At 34.6% G+C, this 23,621-nt stretch overlaps 1 protein-coding gene across 8 annotated transcripts in view; it reads left to right on the top strand.

Annotated features, from left to right (window-relative positions):
* Positions 1–23,621, top strand: part of LOC134383794 (sodium channel protein type 1 subunit alpha) — a 74,854-nt gene that overhangs the window by 21,296 nt on the left and 29,937 nt on the right. For 2 of the 8 annotated variants that reach the window (XM_063105257.1, XM_063105223.1), the window contains exons 10-16: positions 1,291–1,575; positions 2,556–2,903; positions 4,181–4,310; positions 5,194–5,432; positions 6,837–7,010; positions 7,829–8,185; positions 9,405–9,887. In XM_063105257.1, the coding sequence (XP_062961327.1) occupies positions 1,291–1,575; positions 2,556–2,903; positions 4,181–4,310; positions 5,194–5,432; positions 6,837–7,010; positions 7,829–8,185; positions 9,405–9,887 (2,016 nt within the window). Of the gene's footprint in view, positions 1–1,290; positions 1,576–2,555; positions 2,937–4,166; positions 4,311–5,193; positions 5,433–6,836; positions 7,011–7,828; positions 8,186–9,404; positions 9,888–23,621 lie in introns of those variants that run through there. The other 6 variants (XM_063105214.1, XM_063105204.1, XM_063105248.1 and 3 more) reach the window with 5 other exon arrangements.

Raw genomic sequence — 23,621 nt, 5'->3', positions numbered from 1 at the left:
TCCTCAAGTGAGAAACTTTTACTGAATGAGTATACTGACATTAGGAGAAATCATCTTCTCTAAGGAAATCATCTTCTCTTTAAAAAAATTATTGGTTATTATATAAAAAGATGTTCATCTAGTTCTTAAAAATAGTATCAACCTTTCTTTAATCAAAAATATGTTGGCTTTTAATGTGGTTACTCAATTGCGTTTATAAGAAATGATCAAATAATACAAAGCTCATGAAAATATTTGCATTATTTCTTAATTCTGTTTTCTACAAACTTTTTGAAGTACCCTCGTGTAATGTTCTCTGATACAACGGTATCCAATAGGCATATGAACATCACTAATCTTATGGGGATCAGGTAATCTAAGAGGGATTGCTTGTTCTTATAGTGAGGCATCAGTGCTCATAATACAATAAATTGTAAAATGCCTCCCCTCTTCCTCCCGTTTTCCCTCAGTTTTTCTATTTAGCATACACACTCACTGTCTTTATTAAAGAAGACAGTTACTTGGGGAATATTAGTCTGTATGCAAAAGTCTTGTATTGAGGGTACTCTGGGGACAATGATAATAATCAAACAAGTTGGTGCCAAGTGCCAACTTAGTACCAGTACAAGCTGAAACTAAAAAGCATTGTTTTTGTTCCATGCCTACATGGCCAGTAACTACAAGTGCTGAGATGAAGAGCGTGGGGACACTTTTTGGAGAACTGGGTGTCTTGTCTTGCTTAGCAGAAAACCACTGACCTTCCCTCCTCCATTCCTCTGGACAGAGTATTGTGGAAGGGTGTGGAAGGGATTTTATAACCATACATAAATTTGACTGATAATATTTTGAAGGTATTGGACAACCCAGTTTCAATAACTGGAGAGTGGAATTCAGATCTTTATCTGAAGTGGATATGACCTCAGGTAACTCATCAGCAGTTCTTCCATGCTGCAGTTTCTTTTTCAGAGAAAAGAAGACAACACTAATTAAATATCGGTTTTTGGAGTAAATCAAATCCCAAAAAGTACTATAAATTTATGTTCCTGTTGGTGCCCAGTGGATCCTTTTGAATATGTGGTCTGTGAAGCATAACACAGACATAATAAATGTTCCCATGGAGAAAACCAAATTATCTCTGAAAGCCTTTATTTAAAAAAACAAAATCTCACTTACACTTGCAGAACATCTCCTATGTTATATCAGCTTCAGTCAGCTAAATGTATTTTTAAATGCCATGCAAATACTTGAGCCATTTTTAAAAAGATAAAGTCTTCTCTAGTGCCATGCTAACACTGCTTCTTCTCAATATAGCAAGCAGCAACTGTAACTGCCTCAGAACATTCCAGAGAGCCCAGTGCAGCAGGCAGGCTCTCAGACACCTCATCTGAAGCCTCCAAGTTGAGTTCCAAGAGTGCTAAGGAAAGAAGAAATCGAAGGAAAAAAAGAAAACAGAAAGAGCAGTCTGGTGGGGAAGAGAAAGATGAGGATGAATTCCATAAATCGGAATCTGAAGACAGCATCAGGAGGAAAGGGTTTCGCTTCTCCATCGAAGGGAACCGCCTGACCTATGAAAAGAGGTACTCTTCCCCACACCAGGTATGGCATCGCTCAGTCTACTGGTGCATGGATGAAAATTAGAATGCTGAGGAGGGGAGGAGAGTCAAAATGGAATTTTAATTAGCAATTGTTATGAATTGAATTGGCTACTATTTTTATTTTACTTAAACTTTCTCCACACAGTAATGTGAAATTTTACTCCCCACATATGTAAGTCTATAGCTTGGTGTAGTTGAAATGACACTTGAAAGGGTTGAAAGTTAGGAGACCTGGATTTTCATTCTGATTCTGTCTGCTGGTACTTTTCTATAACTAATGACATTTAATCTTTCTGGTCCTCAGCCCTTTTAATGACAACAGCAAAATGAGGATCTGGGGCTAGCTGATTCATAATGTCCTTTGGGTTATTATGGGCTTTTTCCCCTAACTTTTTATAAATCATCATTCATGGTTCTGTAAATATTAATCATGGCACACTTTATCAAAAAACATACCACTCAGAATTTCAGAAGTCTGAACTTCAAGTTCCCAGAACACTGTGCCTTATAGGTGAAACAGAAATAATAAAGTGATTTCTGAAAAGCAGAGTAAAATAATTTGTAAAAAAGTGTTATAATTCTTTGAAAGGAAAGAGCTATGAAAACAAGTGTGGCCTTGTTAAGGTCATGCAGCCAGTGCTCACCAAATGTTTATAACATCCATAGCAATATATTGAGGATGTTTCCTTTTCAACTTGAGAAATGGTGGTTCAGGGTTTGTTGAGGGTTTTCTTCATATCTTTACACTGCAATCCAGCTCCTCGTTCTTTAATCCCAAGGGCTAGAAACCTCCTTTTATAAAAACGAATTTAATCTGAATTCCAAATGCACAGAAAAAATGAGAATGTTAATTAAAAGAAATGAGCCCATCCTGTTATAAATGCTGAAATCTCCTTCAACTTAATCTTGCAAACTAAAAGCATATTTCAAAGGGCCATATTAATATGATTTTACTTCTGTGTGTTCGTTTCAAACTTTTAGTCTTTGTTGAGCATCCGTGGCTCCCTATTTTCTCCAAGGCGAAATAGCAGAACAAGCCTTTTCAGTTTTAGAGGGCGAGCAAAAGATGTGGGGTCTGAGAATGACTTTGCTGATGACGAGCACAGCACCTTTGAGGATAACGAGAGCCGGAGAGATTCCTTGTTTGTACCTCGACGACATGGAGAGCGACGCAACAGTAACCTAAGTCAGACCAGTAGGTCCTCCCGGACATTGGCAGTGTTTCCAGCAAATGGAAAGATGCACAGCACTGTGGATTGCAATGGTGTGGTTTCCTTGGTTGGTGGACCTTCAGTTCCTACATCGCCTGTAGGACAGCTTCTACCAGAGGTGATAATAGATAAACCAGCTACTGACGACAATGTAAGGAAGTTTTAAATAGTCTAGGCATGGCTGGCCCATTATTGCTGCACCAGCCAGTGTTTCTACAGAATGGAACCCATGAGAATGATTCCTGGTTGGTCAAGCTGTGAATGCACCTGCATCTTGTAATACCTTTGATAGACTAACCAACTAAAAACCTCAACACTCTCTTGCACAAACCTGAATGCGTTTACTTATTTAAAGTGCTAAGAATTAATCAAACATGATAATTACTGTCTCCAGTTGGAGGATTTGCTATATACCCACACTGAATTTAAATAGCAGGACATCCTCTAAGGCCCTGGCATAAAAATAAATGAAAGATCCTTATGTTTAAGTGTGAAGGGTGTGTAATAAATCTTTCTAACATATTCTCCAATACATCTCTGCTTTAGTTTAGATTTTTGAAAACACTGTGCTTAAATAGCTTCACTGTTACCTTAAAGTGTCTAGTACTTGTATGTGTCTTACTGAAAAAAAATGCTGATATAGGCCTTCTTAAAACTAATATGAATGAAAAAACACAGAGAAATTATGAATACAGGCAGATAAAATAATTGTCTGAATACAAAGGTGTGATATGTGTTTGTGAATGTATACCCAGATGAGGAATTTCTAAACAGATGCTGCCTCTTTTTAGACTGTTCACTCACTTGGAAATATATCAGCATGATGAGGCATGACTAAGTCCGAATTGGATGACTTATTGCTTGGTACCCTGGATGAAACTGTTGTCCATGCTGCATGTGTGATTTTTTTTTTTAACATATAATTTGTGTTGTCAATAACCATCCATGTCTTGTGTCCAGAAAATGAGATGGCAGCTAAGTGTGTGGTAATCATTTGGCATTTTCTTAAAAATAAATGGTTACCTTCTCAAAAATCAAATGCCTTGATCACTTATATGACTTAAGTTATTAGGTTTTTACTATTAGTTCAGAAGTAAGGATAACTTAAATATGTCTCTCAAGAGATTTATCAACCAAATCAAAATTATATCATATTTTATAAAATTATGAAATTAGAGGTTTAAAATACTCAGTTTTTGCTGTATAACTAAATGGTTAACAGTTTGGACATCCCAGGTTAATGATACAATAAGTCAGCAATATCTGTCATCACCAATTAAATATGACAGTGCATGATGCATGTGTTTCATGAAATTCACTGTGTCATCATTTGGTTGTTTTTGTTTATCATATTGCTCAAGTTAATCATTTAATACATTAGCATTTTCTTTACAGGGAACAACCACTGAAACTGAAATGAGAAAGAGAAGGTCAAGTTCTTTTCATGTTTCCATGGACTTTCTAGATCCTTCCCAAAGGCAAAGAGCAATGAGTATAGCCAGCATCTTAACAAATACAGTAGAAGGTTTGTAACAAATTCCATTGCCATTTTAATTACTTCCACCAAACTTATATGGTCTCATTTGAAACAAATATCTCTATTTGTGAATTGGGTACAGTATATTCTAATGAGAAAACAATAGTTTTATTCAAGAGTTATTATTCGTTATATGTACTTATATATTCTAAAAGCTTTAAAAAAATTATTTAAAGTCAATGACATTGGGACTCTAAAGAGTGTTTTCCTACCTGTGTGGCAACTATTTAAAAATGAGGAATAAAGCATTTCTGTTAGGGGTTTCTAATCCTATTAGTCATCACAACCCTCTCTTTGTTCCACTTAGTTTAGGACTTCAGCAACTCTCTCTTCCAGGCTCATCCTACATCCTCTCAAGATTGAAGGGGAGGAGTAGGTCATTTTCACAAAACAAACAAAAAAAATTAAAAAGATGATTCTTGGATCACATCAATCCCTATACTAATAAACTCTTACAACCTGAGGTTGACAGTGTAGCCAGTCGTTAACACAGGGTTACACACAGTCTCTACACTACCCCAAACCATGTTCCTATTGTGACTTCATTTAAAAGACCACTCACTTGAGGCCAAGTGTTGAGCCACAGTATCAATGCATAAGAGAGAAAAAAAACTATTCTTTTCTATCTCTGCTCTGTGCATATCTAATGAAATATCTTTGGGAATCTAGAGTAGATTCTATATGTGTGTGTGTGTGTGTGTGTGTGTGTGTGTGTGTGTGTGTATTTTTTTTATCAAGTACAAAAGGTTGATTCTGTAGCAAATGGAAATGTGCTGATTACTAAAAATAAGTTTAGTAGATCTGAAATAAACAAATGTATGTGTATATAAAATGTATCTTTTGGTGGTGGTTCTTATTTTTTTAAATCCAGAACTTGAAGAATCCAGGCAGAAATGCCCGCCCTGTTGGTATAAATTTTCCAACATATTCTTAATCTGGGACTGTTCTCCATATTGGTTAAAAGTGAAACATATCGTCAACCTGGTTGTGATGGACCCATTTGTTGACCTGGCCATCACCATCTGTATTGTCTTAAATACTCTTTTCATGGCCATGGAGCACTATCCAATGACGAAACATTTCAATAATGTGCTTACAGTAGGAAACTTGGTAAGCATATTGGAAGGTAAATGTGTTCAGTCTTCAAATTTTCTGTTTGAGAAAATGTTTACACTTAATAGCTTATAGCAGTCTTTCAATCACAATTTCTATCCCCTGACCCCCAAAATGGGAATTATATCTAGCTGGCCACACCCTACTTTTTGCCAAAAATAATGGCCCTTAATGTCCATGCAAAAACTGAGAGAGAACAGTAGACATAGGCCTACAGTACTACTTGAAAAGTCAATGATGACATCTTTAACTTTTTCAAGATGTAGAAGCCATTCATAGTTTAAGGATTCTCTTTTTTCAAATGATATTATCATAGTTGCCCCAGATGTAGAAAGTTGAAATAAAGTTGTAGATTTTTTTTAGCCTTGCCAGTCATCATCACTGCAAGAAATAATTTTAACAACCCAAAAATGTCTCTAGCTTTTCCACTTCTGGGATCTAGATAGTACATATATTGTTTTGTCCATCTATGTATTCTATATCAAAACCATGACGTATTGAAAACCTTCAGTACATTTTGTGTATTATATAATTAGCAAGGCCATCTTTGGTGAAGGTTGCCACTTAATTCTTTTTCGTGCTTCAAAAACATAAATTATTAAAATGATTGCCAGTTGCCTCAACTTAGGAATATGAGCTTTTATTTGCTGAAAGAATGAGCTATCTAAAGTAATGTATGCATACTCTGGTTTCTCTTCAGATCGTATAAATCTTTCGCCTTTTAAAGTAATGTATGCATTTTTCATGATATTTGGTTTGAGGTTTAGGATTTTTGGTGATAAAAAGCAAAAACATGCTTAACATCCTGCGTGTATTATTTATATTTTTAAAGCTCTACTATTTATGCTATGGAAGTAAATTTTTTTCCTGTGCATAACAAATAATGCCAATAGTAATGCACACATTATAATAAAAGATAAGCATGTATAATAACTATTTGACTTGAGGCAAATAAGAATAAACTTATAAATAAATAAAACTGTTTGTGGACAAAATCTTGTCAGTACCTGTGTTGTGTGAAGTCTGAAGGAAAAGGCAGTTGGATGTAAAGGAAAGAACACTGTTAAAAAATAGAAGACTTGCACTCAAATCCTAGTTTTGCCATTTTCTAATAGTATGATGGTGAGCAAATTATTTCACCCATCTGAAAACCTTAGTTTCCTCATCTGTAAAGTAATAATTATAATACCTACATTATCTATTTATTAGAGCTTCTATGAGGATAAAATGAAATAATGTATATGAGAGTCTTTCATCAACTACAAATTACTTTACAAATTTAAGTTATTAATAGAATCATTATGGAGAAAGTAGCATAAGCATCTTGTTCTAATAGCAAATATTATGTCATGCACTTTATCATTACCTGATGGAATTAGAATAATTTTGTTTTGATCTTAGGTTTTCACTGGGATCTTTACAGCAGAAATGTTTCTGAAAATTATTGCCATGGATCCTTACTATTACTTCCAAGAAGGATGGAATATCTTTGATGGTTTCATTGTGACTCTTAGCCTAGTAGAACTTGGCCTTGCCAACGTGGAAGGATTATCAGTTCTCCGTTCATTTCGACTGGTAAAAAAAAAAAAAAAAACGCATAGTGCTGTCAGATTTTATGACACAAACTTGGTTCTAGAGACTACTACAGATTTCCAGATTTAGAAAATATTTTTTAATGAAAATGCATCACTTTTATCAGTAACTTGAAAATATAAATAGCCCATTGTAGCAGTGGTTGACAGTCAGATACAAGATGTACATGCAGGAACTTTTCCTAAGTCTACCTCTAGAAAGTATACACCTTCCAAACTCAAAGAAGAGAAAGTTTGCAGGATTGCTAAACATGCTCATTAATTAACATATGTGCCCTTGCAAATCAGGGAAATAATTATAGAGTCATGGGAAATATCTCAAGTTTTTCAAGGCAGGTGCATCTAGCCTTATCAATGTCCTGACAACGACACCGATAAAGGAAAAAAAAGGAATGGAAGTTTTTCTCTACCTATATCAGAACTCAAAATAACGTTACATTGTGTACTAATAGAGAAAAGAATATGTTTCAACAGAGATCATTCAGATTCAGATGCTAGTATTATAATGTCATGCCCAGTATGTCACAAACCATCTTTATAAAACTAATTAGGAAAAGTTGGACCCCAAGTAATCATTAAAACTTTACTCTTAGAGAAAATGATCTACATGGCTAAAATATGGAAAAAAAAAAGAATCTTCCTAGGGGGTCCAAAAATTAACCATTAACCATAAGCCTGAGTGGGTTAGGGCAGGGCAGATGTTGTAAGAGATTCAGTTTTAAACATCATTACTTGGTAAACCTCAATATATGTAAAGCTTTTAAAGATCATAATAATATATATTAATTTGTTATTTTCCAGCTTCGAGTTTTCAAGTTGGCAAAATCTTGGCCCACACTAAATATGCTAATAAAGATCATTGGCAATTCCGTGGGGGCTCTGGGAAACCTAACTCTGGTGTTGGCCATCATTGTTTTCATTTTTGCTGTGGTCGGCATGCAGCTCTTTGGTAAGAGCTACAAAGACTGTGTCTGCAAGATTGCCAGTAACTGCAAACTCCCACGCTGGCACATGAACGACTTCTTCCACTCCTTCCTGATTGTGTTCCGCGTGCTGTGTGGGGAGTGGATAGAGACCATGTGGGACTGTATGGAGGTTGCTGGCCAAGCCATGTGCCTTACTGTCTTCATGATGGTCATGGTGATTGGAAACCTAGTGGTATGTACCCACCCAAGATATGTATTTCAGAAATATATTGCAAGCATAATGGAATAGTGACAATTTTGCCCCCCAACCTATTGTTATTAGTTTAAAAAGTCTCTTACCTAATATATGCTCATATTTTTACTTTGAAAACAGCAACATAGCAGTGACCCTACAATTTTTGTACTCAACTCCATTGTGTCAATGATTTTATCACGTTTATTATGTGAATTGTAATAGAGTATCATATTGAAGACAGATATGCTGGGAACATTTTACAAATTCAGAGCCAAGACAGGAAGAAATACTAAAAAACAAACAACAACAACAAAAATACAGAGAGAGAAATCTCAGCATACCAGCCAGTATAGGACTAAAAAGTGGTGCCTTTGAGTGTTCATACTTACTGCACCATTTCCTTGCCTCTTTGTGACCTGTAACATTTCAGTCACTTTATGTCATATGGCAGATACATTAGCCAACCTGGGTTGGTCGATTCTCTAGTGGCTCTAAGTCAAAAGAAAAGATGGCAAACGATGCCTGAGATTACCCTAATGTAGTAACTGATCAATCTTTCTATATTTTAAATTTGGAATGTTACGTTTTAGCATAGAAATATATGATGTATTCCAAAAGGTATGTACATTAATGTGCCAATCTCATGGAAATGTTAGTGATTATTCATAAACAGTTCTCCTAATTAGTCAACAGTGGGGTATGAGAAATACCATCGGTTAAGAAAACATGTCCCAATGCCTATGTTAAGCCTTTAATCCTCTTCTGAGTCATAATGGTTATTTTTCAATTAACGCCCAATTGAATATCTCTGTTTATCAAAAAAGAAACTGTAAAATGCATTTAAATGCATAATTAATGATTTTTAAGTTTAGAATTCTTCTAAAGTACATATATAAATCTGTTTTCTTCTAATCTTACAGTTTCATACATAGTGAAACCCTAGGGTTAAGTCAGTTCATTTAACTTCTTCATTATACTAATGAGAGAACTTGAGAGCGGTAAAAAACACATCTTTACCCAAGGATGTATAGATAAGTAGCTACTGAGCCAGATCACAGATTCAAATTGCTCAACTTCTAATCACTATGCTGTGGTGTTTCTTTCTCATCTAATTTTAGAACTTACAGTTTCCTCCACACTTAAAGGAATAAGTGATCATAATCTGCCTTTCTTTACAATGGTTTAAAATTATAATCATATTTTTATTGTTTTTAAGGTCCTGAACCTCTTTCTGGCCTTGCTTCTGAGCTCATTTAGTGCAGACAACCTTGCAGCCACGGATGATGATAATGAAATGAATAATCTCCAAATTGCTGTGGATAGAATGCACAAAGGAATAGCTTATGTGAAAAGAAAAATATATGAATTTATTCAACAGTCCTTTGTTAGAAAACAAAAGATTTTAGATGAAATCAAGCCACTTGATGATCTAAACAACAAGAAAGACTGTTGTATGTCCAATCATACAACAGAAATTGGGAAAGATCTTGACTATCTTAAAGATGTAAATGGAACCACAAGTGGCATAGGAACCGGCAGCAGTGTTGAAAAATACATTATTGATGAAAGTGATTACATGTCGTTCATAAACAATCCCAGTCTTACTGTGACTGTACCAATTGCTGTAGGAGAGTCTGACTTTGAAAATTTAAACACAGAGGACTTTAGTAGTGAATCGGATCTGGAAGAAAGCAAAGAGGTAAGAATCTATAGATGTGGGTAGGTCAATAGACACATAGAGAGAGAGAGAGAGAGAGATGATCCCTGATGTATGATGGTTCAATTTATGATTTTTCGGCTTTACTGAAGTACAAAAGCGATACACATTCAGTAGAAACTGTGCTTTGAATTTCGAATTTTGATCTTTTTCCCAGGTAGCAATGTGCAGTAGATGCTCTCCCACGATGCTGGGCAGAGGCAGCAGCCATAGCTCCCTGTCAGCCATGTAATCACAAGGGTAGACAACTAGTCCTCTACTCTACAGTGGACTGTGTTCAATAAATTACATGAGATATTCAACACTTTATTATAAAATAGGCTTTGTGTCTTGATTTTGCCTAAGTAGGCAAATGTAAGTATCCCGAACACGTTTAAGGTAGGCTAGGCTAAGCCATGATCTGGTAGGTTAGGTATATTAAATGCATTTTCTACTTAAAATATTTTCAACTTATAATGGTTTTATCAGGACTAAACCACATCACAAGTCAAAGAGCATCTGTAATACATACACTATATATTGCCATATTTATGATTATATATTTTCCATTTAATTTTTTTTTTTTTTTTTTTTTTTGCCATCAGGCAAAATTTTATTTCACTGAGGAAGATTTAAACCAGGGAGATATGCAGTGAGATTGGACAAGGGGCATCAAGAATAAGTATGATTTGTAATAATATATATACTAGTAATATTGATTTGATCAACGTATCTCAATGTTGAACCCCAAAAATACATATAATCGATTTTGATTCAATAAAAATTAAAAATAAATAAATAAATAAATAAATTATGTGGTATGCTAATGAAAGGGGAAAAAAATAAAAGTAAACCAGGGAGATGATTGATAAATTTTTAAAAAATAACTTATATGTCTGAGTTTTCTCATCTTAGTAATGGATATTTGTTAGATGGATGAACGAATCATCCAACAAATGTACAACATCATCTGATTTAATCCTTAAAATGACCTAGAATGGAATGTGTTATTATTCTAACTTTTCAGATAAGAAAACTATCTTATGGAGTATAAGATCACATGACTAATGGAGGGTGGAGCTGAGACTTGGAGCATTTGTTTAATAAGTTCTGTTTACCTTCCATTGCAGCACGTTGGCTCACATACATGGGAGAGAACTAAACAACAAGAAATATTATATGTTGCTCCTCCAGCTAAAATTACATTGCCCTGTGTATTAGTCTGCTTGGGCTGCCATAACACTCACTTTGCCATAACCTGGGTGGTTTAAACAACGAAAACTTATTTTCCCACAGTTCCAGAAACTGGAAAGTCCAAGATCAAGGCACCAGCAGGGTCAGTGTCTGGTGAGGGCTCTCTCCTTGGGTTGCAGATGGCTACCTTCTTGAGATATCCTCGCATGGCCTGTCCTTGGTGCATGTGCATGTAGAGAGAGAATTCTGGTGTCTCTTCCTCTTCTTGTAAAGGACCTGCCCTGTAAATTAGGGCCTCACCCTTATGACGTCATTTCACCTTTATCACCTCCTTACAGGCCCTGACTCCAAATACAGTCACATTAGAGGTTAAAGCTTCAACACATGAATTGGGATGGGGAAGGGACAATTCAGTCCAAAGAAACCTACTTAGAAATATTGATATATAAGATAATTCAAAAAATGTCTAGAACAATGCGCTTTCACTTTCCTTTTAGTGTTTGGAAGTCTCAAAAACAGTAATGTGCCCACCGTTCAGATTGCGTGGTTTAAATATTTTAAAGGATCAGACAAAATTCTAGTAGATGTCACCATGTCCAAGGATAACTACATTGTATTTTGATAGTTGTCCATATAAGATACCACAGTCATGTTACACTCTTTTGAATTATTAAATATGTCCCTTTAAAGATATTTGAGTATTTATAGTGAGTCTATTAATAATCTAGGGCATCTTTCACTTTTAGGAGTAGAGGGCTAATGTCAGAACTAGAAACTGTTGCTTTGACCCTAGCCTTAGGGATTCGTAGGTAATTCAGGTTGGGTAATGAGAGAAGCAGGAGGGAAATAGTACAGCGACGTAATGGTATTTATTTCTCATTTCTCATGGATGTGGAAATGGATTCAGGAAAAAAGAAAAAAAGAATAGATTATTTTTGTAAAACATTGTGAAATTTCTTCAGATTTTTAATTTGAACATTTTATCAGTTCAAACTGTTTATTAAAAGACTTGGGTTTTGCTAAGGAACCAGATGGGGGGCAATTTTTTGAGAAATTATTGTCTTCATATTTATATAACTGGTTCTGAACTTCTGTTAAAATAAATTTAGTAATATTCTTCTTAGTCTGATTTTCTTTGTCTTGAATATTCAGACCTACATTTAATATTTGATGAAGACTAATAGCTACTACGTGCTATCTGTTGAATTAAGAAAGGAAAAGAAAACTATTTTATTACAAAGGCCATCCATAACAAGTACTTCTGCAAAACTCTGATGTAATTTATATTTTTACATTTTTGTGTGTATTGATCGGGGCTAAAAGGAGCACTGACCTCTTCATAAAGTTACTATCCACCAAATCACTAGAGGCAATTCTGTTTCTTCACATTCTTTGACATTTTATATCTTGAAACATTACATTGACTGAAATTTTAAATGTTAGGGTAGTAGAAACTTTAGAGATAATTTAATGCAGTGTTTCTCAAATGGTGAGTTATGACTCAATTGGAGCTGAGAAACCCATTTCATGCACCAGTTATTTTTTAAAATTTTAATGAAATAGAATAGATTATGTCAGAGCACATTGTATGTTGTAAGGAGAAATACTGGCAAATGAAGCTTCTATTTCCTGTGGTGAAATTTAATGAACTGTTTGTCTGACTAGAGTCTACCCATTTGGTCCATGGGTGTAGTACCTGAAGTTCAGGAGTTCTCAAGCTTGAGAAACACCATTTCAGCTCTTTGAAGGTAGTGGTCATGAAGCCCTACTAACCCTAGGCAGAAATAATTGCTTCCTTTTTTGGTTCCCAGAGATATAAGGCATAAAACAAGCACAGGCAATAAATAATGCATACCCTAGGCTCATGCATCTTGCAAAGTACCATAGTACTTTAGGGTAGCTACTTATATGCATGTATATCTCTCCTTTTATGGTTTGACCTAATTTTACATGTTTGGTATGAAGTAGATGCTCAGATTAAAATTTTCCAGCTCATTCACCCCTTCTTACTAGAACAGTTTTGATGGATTCTTATCACGCTTGTTCTGATGAGAGCATACTTGAAATTATAGTTTTATTTCCCATAATTTCAGACCCCACTTTCTCTGGACTCAACTGAGTTAAATTTTGTTTTTATTGTTGTTAGCCTTGTTACCTTGTTAATTTATACAGGCCTTCTAAGAAAGTAATAATCCCTCATCTTTTTCATGTAAATTGCTTCTGAAATTCAGTGGTGTTTAATCCAGCTTAAATTTTTCAATTTAATATTGAAACTTCTATTGATCCCTTAATATTACATTTCCATTTCTTTCATTCATTTTTGATCTGGCTTTTTAAAAATATTCTTTTATATATTATTACAATGCTCCAAATTTCCTGGCATTTCCACTTCAACATTTCTTTCTTCTTGGACAGAAAACTGTTTCTCCTCATTTCTTCTTCAGTCTTATGTTGTACTCTGTTCATCAGAGCAAAGCAGAATTTATGAGATGCTCAGCTTTTGGAGGAATTAACCTGACAGCAGACGTCTCAAAAGATGAAGATTCTTTATTCTACATTAGGAATGTAGTCTATAGGCCTATAGTATATTAAAGTAATCTCATCACTCTGGTTCTTTCTGTTTTAGACTTTATTCTTTTTTCCTACCTTCATTTATTCTGCAGTTACCATGTGCCAGGGAGAGCAGTAGATAATGGTGGATACTAATAAGCCATAAGCCTTGATTCTACACACACACACACACACACACACACACACACACAAGATGACCCAACCTTTAAATATAAATTTCCATATTGAGACATACTGTATTGACTCAAAAATGCTACCTTTCATGGCCTCTGTTAGACCTATTCCATTTGAATTTGTTAGTGTTTCCATTTCTCAATTTCAATAATGACTCTTATCTGCAATGGATTATTATAATACCCCAGAAGTTTTATTAATGCCTTGGGTTAAAATGACAAGTACCCATTGTTTATTATCTATACTCTGAACATTTGTTTTTAGACATGTGAGGACACTGTTAGAATGTTATTGATAAAAGGTTATACTCCGTAGCCAGATGCTGAGTTATATAATTTCATATTAGCCACTTACTTATGACCTTCCTGATTATCTAAACCTCAATTTTCTCATCTTAGAAATGGGGATAATATTACCTCCTGCATATTTTTTAGCGAGTAGTAAATGAGATAGTAAATGTGAAGTACTTAGCACAGTGCCTAACATGCAGTAAATATTTGATAAGTCGTCATTACTATTTTTACCAGTAGCATTCTTCAACACACTGTTCCAGCCAGTTTTCTTTGTCCTTTTTTTTTATTGTGTACCTTTTTCCTTCTGTAATAAATTGCTTTATAAGTTTATCTGGGGATAATGATAAATTTTATATTTTCTGTTTAATTTTTAAATTGTTTTGATTAAATTCTTATATGGCAAACTTTAAAAAATATGTAAGAAATTTGTTTTTCTGAAGGACACTTCAATCAGAAAAATAAATATGCAAGAACTTAGAGATATGAAGCAACAGGTGCATTTGGAAATGATTAGCAGTTTGGAATTGCTGGGCCATAAAGTCACAGGAGATGAGGCTAGAGATGGAGGTAAGAGCAGAGTCTCAGTTTCTAGGAAACCAGCAATAGACTGGTATGAAGAGACACAGTAAGATGGAAGCTCATATTTGTTTTGCCTCCTATATCAGGGGTGCACTCACACATCACTGTCCCCAATTATGGGACAAATTTGTGGTCATCATTTCTATACCTTCCTCCTATCGGCCTTCAAATGAAGAAAAGGCATCACCTCTATAAGTCCCAAGAGACCTCAGCCCTCAAAGTACATACAAATAACTTGAGGAATTATTTTGAAAACCTAAGAAAGTTTCTTGGTTCATGCAATAATAAGAATAATCATCAGCTGGAAATAGAGGTTTCTACTGAGACAGACTTTGGAAAGCTTTGAAATCTGGACAAAACTGCTGAAACTATACAAAAAAAAATGGTATAAAATCATATCTTGACAATTAGAAAGCAAGTTTCTTTGTTCATGGATTGCGTTTAATAGAATTTTTCGCCTCTGAAGCACCTACTACAATGTTGGATACATAATGAGTGCTCAATAATTTTTTGAGTTTGGTTGCCAAATAAGGATATAAGACTTAGAGTTTTACTCTACTATAGTCAAATCACTAGTTCTATATTACCCAGTTTCCCAATTTATTAAACAAAGGCGTCTGTCCTATGATGCCTATGGGAATAGTATGAGGATCTAAAAGGTGTTTGGAAGTGAAAAGCACTCAAAAGCATATGGTGATGTCACCATAATAACTCCTGTGATTTCTTTTAGAAAAATTGAGTTATTAAAATTATAGCTCTTTGGAATAAAAATGATACATAACTAAAGTAGTTAAGAAAAAGCACTTGCTTTTGCAATAAGTGAGCTCTAGAATAATGAATAAAAATGTTATTTGGGTCCTTGTAATTCAGGTCATGTTAATAGCAGATATCATTTGTTAAGTGTTCACCAGTGACAAGCATTGTTTGTAGAGCTTTACATGTACTGTCTCATTCAATCTTCATACGGTAAGATAGATAGTACTATTCCAGTTTTACAGGTGTGGAAAACGAACATATTTTGAACAAATGAGTACTTGCTGAAGTCACACAAATAGTAAATGGTTGATCCTAGCCTAGAATCCATGTAGCCTGTACAGAGTCTATGCTCTTAACCACTACACTAAAGCTTCTCAGTAATGTCAGAAAATGTATTTCCTTTAGCATTTTTTAAAAAATTAATGATACTATTTATTGAAGAACCAGGAATAGGTGTCAACTATAGATTCAGTGTTAACTACCAATCGCTCCTCGCTGGGTGTGGACTAATGGCATAGCCTGAATGTCTTAGAGTCCTTTTGCTCAGTCCTGGAAGGTCCTCTTCCTCCTGGACTGGCCTGCACTTTAGGCTGATCTGCTTCTACATCCCACATTGACATATGGAAGTCTAGTCCAAATTACAGATCACTTAGTCTTCCAGGCTGTAGTTACTCAAAGTTGTGCTTAAGGAGCATACCCTTCTGAGTTTAATGCTGTCTGGAAAAGTCTTCCAAATCCTTAAGAAGCATTTCTATGATAACCTTATGAGCTTCTGAGGTCTTTGAGAACAGGAAAACACTAACCATGTCTTACTTTAAGCCTATAGCACATACAAAATATTTCTTAAATAATGAATAAATGGGTGATGAGCAGTTACTTCTAGATTCCCATTTGTTCTCCCAATTGTATCACCTGTGTTAAAAAAAAAAAATACTTACTGCTTTCCTGGTATTTTTAATACTTTTAATACTTTGTTCTTACAAAGTTTGGGTTAGGAACATACAACAATTTCCAGCCTAAGCACAAGATCTCTTTGAGATTGAAGCTACTATCTGTGAAGAGTACAACCATCTAGCCAGTAGGAACCTAATCTCCTCTCCCTTATGTCTAATTGATTACCAGCGACTGCCAAGTCTCTCCATCCGTGTCCACTTCTCTGCATCTCCACTGCTTTCACCCAATGTCAGATCTCCATCATCTCTCAGTTTTGCTGCTAGAGCCTCCAATTGGGTCTCCCACAGTACTATGCCCCTGAGAGTCTCCACACAATGATTGGTGGTCTTTCTAAAAGGCAAATCTGGTCACAGCTCTCTTCTCTCTAACCTTTCAGGAGTTGCCTGTTGCTCACAGGACAGAGTCTGTACCATTTAACACGACCTACAAGTCTCTGCAAAAACTGACATCTCTGACCTCTTCAGCCTCATGGAATAGTATTCCCCACTCCTCTCCACCCAGTTAAACTGATCTTTTGTTTTCTCAGACTCCCCATGTTTTGTCTGGGTCTTATCTTTATACCTGTTCTCTATGTCTGGAATATTCTCTTACTCCATGCTGCTTCATCTGGCTCACCCGCACCCATCTCATCCTTTTGGTCCCAAATGTCACTTTCTTCTTCTCCACCCCTCCTAGACTCAGCTAGGTGTTTTCAATATGCTTTACTGACCCTATCATAGTGTGTGGCAATTCTTTGCTTTCTGTGTCTTCCACCTGTTTGTGAAACCATGACAGCAGGAACTAGATCTATTATATTCACTATTTTATTTTTCAGGTCCTAGTTTTTATGCCTAGCTCATAACCAGTATTTGTGGTAGTTGAAAAGGTCAAATACCAGCAATTAAACCTATCACAAACTGTGCAATACTGTGGTGAAAATTGTTACATTTATCAAGTAAGCACGTGCCAAACATTTTCCATGTGTTTACCATGCTCCATCCTATAACAACCACGTGAAGGGCCACTTTACAAATTAGAAACCTAAACCTTAAGGAGCTCAAGACAATTGCCTAAAGTCCATAAAACCCTAATTGTGATTCAAATCCAAGTTTAATTGATCCTCAAAACAGTACTCTTACACATTTTATTATATAGTTATACAGTTTCCCTAGCCAGTAGACACTAAATATGTTATCATTTAATGTTAAAAATGAATGTCAAAAGAACATTAGAGAGCCTATGTTCAATTCAGCAAAATGAACTTAATAATAGAAACTACCCAATTGACTTGAAATTTTGATTTCTAGCTTGGGAATTAATGATAAATGCAATTTTGCAGAATTTTTTTGTTTCCTTTCAAACTTTTTTACGTTACAGTGATTTCCTGTTGGCCCAATATGTGATGTGGTGTTACGTTTCGTTTGTTTCTTTTTATCTAATCAATACCAAGGTTCATGTCTGACGTACTTTAAAGCAGAATTCAGGGTATATTAGAGCTATATTCTTCCATCTTCACCTCTACCTTGGGCAAGTGTTTGACTAATACTAGATTTTACAATTAATAGGAACAGATTAATATTAGTAAATATGAATAATGCACTGAAGATTATCCTTTCAACATGCAGCCTGATGAAAAAGTCATCTGGGGTATAGGAATAATGTGGGTTTAATGAGTTAATATTTGAGTTTTCTAGCTGCTCTATGGAAATGCTAAATCTCGGTACATTGTCTTTCCTTCGATATTACATTGTTGCTTTGTTGAGTCTTTAATAGAGGTCATTTTAATTTTTAATATGCATAGTATACACTAGAAATATTTACTAGTGCCAATGTACATAAAATATTAATACTAATATTTTTGAGGTTGTAGAGCACCTTAGTATGTATGACTTAAGATATATATATATCCACACATACATGATGCGTCTTCGAAAAGTTCATGGAAACATTCACATTATGTTTTAATTCTATTTTTCCACGAACTTTTTGAAGTACCCTTGTGTGTGTGTGTGTGTGTGTGTGTGTGTGTGTGTATGTGTGTATATATATGTATAAAAAACAATAGTAAAACACCCAGTTTTAAAATAGTACATGCCAAGCTTTAAAAATCAGTACCTGTACTTGGGATAATATTCTTTATTTGTTACAGTTTAAATATATATATTCATGTATATTTTACACAAACATATTTTACACAAAGACATTCTTTTATCTTTTTGACTCGTAGATTCCAGATTTATTTGTTGATTTATTTTTATCACTTACACATTGAACTCCTATCAAACTCTATAATTAAGGTCCCTGTGACAAACCAAGTCTAAAAGTAAACACGCAAACATTCTAAGATCAAATCAGAGAACAAAAAACAGCATTTAATTGTTTGCTCTTAAAGAAATACTGTGGAGTGTTATGTTTGCTTTGCTTTGTTTTGCTTCACCCTCAAGGTCAAAATCATTTACTATAGTAGAGAACATTTTTAAAAAGCAAGAAATGTTGCATAAATTTACTGAGGAAGAAAAACGCTCTTACCATCAGGGTTGCATTTATTAAGTGGTTATTGAATGCCCTAGTGTGCAAGCCAAAGTGGATGCTTCAGACACAATGTGATCTCTGCATTTTCTCAGCTCACATGTAATAAAGTCAGCCTGCGAAAAATATATGGACAATACAAGTCAGTGTATGAGTGCATAATTTAGCTATTGAGGGTCATGTGTGAAAATGTACATATTGTCAAGTGAATTAATCCATTTGAAAATTAGTAAATTAAAGGTTAATTAATGGCTTAATAAATATTAAAATGAATTTTTAAAATATTCTATTAATCTCAAAAACAATGCGAATCAATTACTTTATTATGTGAATTGTGAATTTCAAAAAAAAATAAATTTCAATGTAAGAACAAAAAAAGAAAAATTAATTGACCTTATTGATTTTTAAATCAATAAAATTACTTGCTTGAGGATGTTTTAGTTTTGCTGTTATGAAATTTCTTTAGTATTTTATCTGAATTCATGTCTTGGGTACTAATGTAGAGATGGATTCTTCCCTCATATCTCAAGAGCTTTACCTTCCCTTTTTGAGTAAAAGTGTTATTATCCTAATGAAATGAAGAACTAGCTACTTCGTCTTTGATTTCAACAATGATAAATATAAAAATTATATTGATAAAAATGTACTGCTTATGAGGGTTTTAATAGAATTTATTTTAGCCTGTTATAAAACATAATGGAAAAAGTTAATTAAGAACACAGAGAATTTGAGTAATATAAATAATAAAAGCAAATATATTATGACTGCATATTATCTCAAAAATTATGTTCACAGAGAATTCTTATTTTCAGATACCCATTGGGATATTCATATAAATTAGCTATACACTGGTTCTCAAAGTAAACCTCAATAAATTCAAAATAGTGGACATTGTAGAGGGTTATCTGGTCACAGTGCAGCTAAACCTGAAATTAATAATAAATTGATAGAATTCCAACCACTCGAAAATTAAGAAATGTCCCCCTAAACAAATATTGGGTTATGGAGCAAATGAAATATATGAATAGATGTTTCAAAAATAAGAACATTTTATGTCAAAATCTGTGGAACAGGACCAAGCAGCCACTGAATGTCTTAATATTACTAAGAATGATTGAGAAAGGATGAAAGAGCATAACAAGTATCTCAGTTTGAGAAATTAGAAAAAGAACAACAAAATGAAGGGAATGTAAATAAAGAGAGAAAGGAATAAATTATCAATGTAGCAAATGATATTAGTATAGCAGGTGGTATTCAGGGGGAAAAATCAATAAAACACACAAACTTCAGTTTGGGGTCAAGATGTTAAGGTGACCCCAATGACCCTTACTTTTGTATAATCCCCACCTCATGAGTGTGGTTGGAACCTGAGAGTATAATGAGATACCACCCTGTGATTATGTTGTGTTTATGGCAAGAGAGAGATGACTCTGGGTGGTCCTGATTAGTCAGGTGAACTTTTTAAGAACATAGTGTTTTCTCCCACTGGTCACATAGAGGAAATCAGAGAAATATGCTGGGGCTGGCCCAGAGGACAGCAAACACCCATGTTGTAAATTGCATACAGCAGCCAGCCATGTGGCAGGGAACTGTGAGTGGCCTCTAATTGCTGAGAGTGATCCTCGGCCATGAGCTAGCAAGAAAGCAGAGAGCTCAGTCTTACAACCGCAAGAAAATGAATTATATCATCAACAGTAAGCTTGGAAGAAGATCCTGACCCCAGATGAGAACTGCATTTCCATCCAACTTGACAACATCCCAGTGAGACCCTGAACAGAGAATCCTACCATGCAGTGTCAGGCTTCTGACCTGCAGAAACTGTGAGATAATGAATTTGGGTTGTTTTAAGCTACTAAGTACATGGTGATTTGTTACTCAGCAATAGAAAACTAACACATTTGGCAAATAATACTTTTTAAGAAAACCCAAATGATTTTGTATGTATAAAGAGTAAATACAGTCTAGTAAGACCACTAACACTCTGTTAGAAAAATAGGCAAAAGACAGGGACAATTTATATACGAAACATTATAATTAGAAGACAAATACAAAGAATTATTAACCTTAATTGTAATATTAACGTAAGTATAAGTACTTTCTACTTTTCAATTTGGCCAATAAAAGGCCAACAAAAAGCATCGGATGAAAAGAAAAAAAGTCTCAGATAAATAACGCATTATGCGGTTAAGGGGGTCCATGAGACAGATGCTTCACACAAATCTCAGAACATAGTACCTTCCAATAAATGTTGAGTGAGTAAATACTGGACATAGAGCTAATAGATAAATGAAATGAAAAGCCCAGCTATACTCGTATGTCGATGGTTGCCCTGTTTCTAAGGTGGGAATAGTGATTACTTCTGCTTCTCCTTGGCCAGAGATAATCATGGGGTTTTTCTAGCCACAGAGCCAGCATTTACTATGAGCCTGTGCAGGCCCAGCTGCATCCCCACCCTGAGCTCACTCCTCACCCTTCCTCTTCCTGAGTCCAGGTCTGCTCCTCACGTTGCCTTCTCATTCCTGATAGCACATCTCTCTTAGTTTTAAGGCTTGGCAAAAATGTATCATTTCAAATCCCAAAAGATGATGTAGTCACAGAACGTTAAAGCTGGAACTTTACAGGTCATCCTTTCATTGTTATGTATAAGAAACTGTGGCCCAAAGAGAGTTATTTGGGCAAAGTCACACAGAAAGCGAGAGGCTGAACCAGGTTTGGGTTTCTTGCCACAAAGAGAAATACCACATGTCCTCACTTGTAAAAGTGGGAGCTTGAAAAAATAAACAAATCAATAAAAAAAGAAAGAACGAAAGATATGACAATCACAATAATACGTTGAACTTTCAAAAGGATAGGACAGAACTGACATTACCAGTGATGTTTTGGGTAAGGGAGGAATCAATAAAGAACCATGAAAAACAATAACATTGCATAACATTGAATATACTAATTATCCTGATTTGAGCATCACTTATTGCACATAGGTATCGATATAAAACACTGTACCCCACAGACAGGTACAATCAATTATGTTTTAATACAAAGAAAAAAATTATTTTTAATGGAATTCTTTCCACTATTGTGGCCTAAGCCAGCAAAGGTGACGCCTCCCCCAGGTGACAAAACTAGAAATTTGCATAGATGCCATAGAGATAATGGGGAGCCTTTATAGATTTTAGTAGAAAAGTAATTTGTTTTAAAAGATCCCACCAGTTTCTGGTGCACGTGGATTGAAGAAAGTCTCGACTGGAGGCCATAGCCTGTTTTAAAAGTTCTGGAATAATGAGATGAGAAATGCTGAGAGAGTGACAGATGTGGTTTGGTTGTGTAAAATAATTTACATCATCTACTTATTCCATACGTAAATTTTCTGCATAATTTTTATAAAAATGATGTGTGGTAATGAAATACTCACAGAAGCAGCATGTTGAGTTAAAAAGAGGTTTAAACTTGGAAGTTTTGAACCCTAGGTCATTGACCTATAAGCTGTGTGTTTTTTGCCAAATCAATTATAGCACCCAGGTCTACTTTTCTAATTTAAATATTCTCCGAAGCTCTCTAAGGTCACTTTCAATTCTAATCCTTATGAGATTCTAGTAAAAAATTTGAGCATAATTTGTAAAAATTTATTTGATTTGAAGTGTATGTTTTCACACAGGAAAGCTTTCATGTTTTACTGCTCCTGTAAGCATGATTTTTGGTACTTAGCATAAAGAAGTTAGAACTACAGATTACTTTTTTCATGAAAAAAAATGTGGGAAAAAATAAGCATAATCACAGGAATGACATCCCATTGCTTTTTTATTGGACAAAAGCAAGTCATTCCACTTATCACCTTGCTTTCATGGAAAACTATGTTACTAATTCCATTTAATCTTCCATATTACTCAGCACATATTTTTCCTTCCATTTTAATATTCTTTTAAAAAATTCAGGCACACATTTCCCCAAGTTCTGATTCAATTGTGGTTTCTCAGTATTTTTTAACAATTTTGATTTTTAAACAAATTCTTACATGTACCATGAATACGTAAAACAGAGGAGAGTGGATCTTGCCTGCTTGGCCTTCCCCTTCTGACTGAAGCCTAGATCTATGCAGATCATAGTATCGATCCCCTCTTCCATAACAAGACAGATACTCACCTTTCATTGCAAGATATATACTGAACATGTACATAATTATTAATTGAAGTTTAGCTGTACAGTTCATCATCTGCAAAAACAATTGTGTTTCTCTAAATTCTAAAGTACACTAATGACTAAGCATGTAGTATTTTATAGAGAATTTATGAGAATTAAATGCTTAAGCTTCATCTTGGTGCCTTTCTCTCTTGTTTATATAAATTTACTGTCATCTCTGACATCTTTGACATCATTACTGATGTCTTTGTCATCCAGTGAAAAGATTTTGGTGCCTTTATTTAGTAATATTTTTTTTATTTATTTTAATCTATTATTTAATAAGTTTATTATTAATTTAATATTAATTTAATTATTGTTTTTTATTTAACATGACAATCAAAACTCTTACTGTTGCCCATGTATGTATTGGCTAAAAACACTTCAACTCAGTCTCTTCTGTATTATTTTATTTTGTTTGTTTTTCTTTTCCTTTTCACATTATTGTTCATTTATTTCCATTATATATGAATTTCTAGAAAAAGCACTAGTATTTCTCTGTGGTTAGCATAGTTTATCTAGAGTAGATTCA

This window comes from Cynocephalus volans, chromosome 1, assembly GCF_027409185.1.
Source record: "Cynocephalus volans isolate mCynVol1 chromosome 1, mCynVol1.pri, whole genome shotgun sequence".
Lineage (NCBI taxonomy): Eukaryota > Metazoa > Chordata > Mammalia > Dermoptera > Cynocephalidae > Cynocephalus > Cynocephalus volans.
Note: the sequence above shows the minus strand (reverse complement) of the source record. Positions and strands in the feature narration are given on the sequence as shown.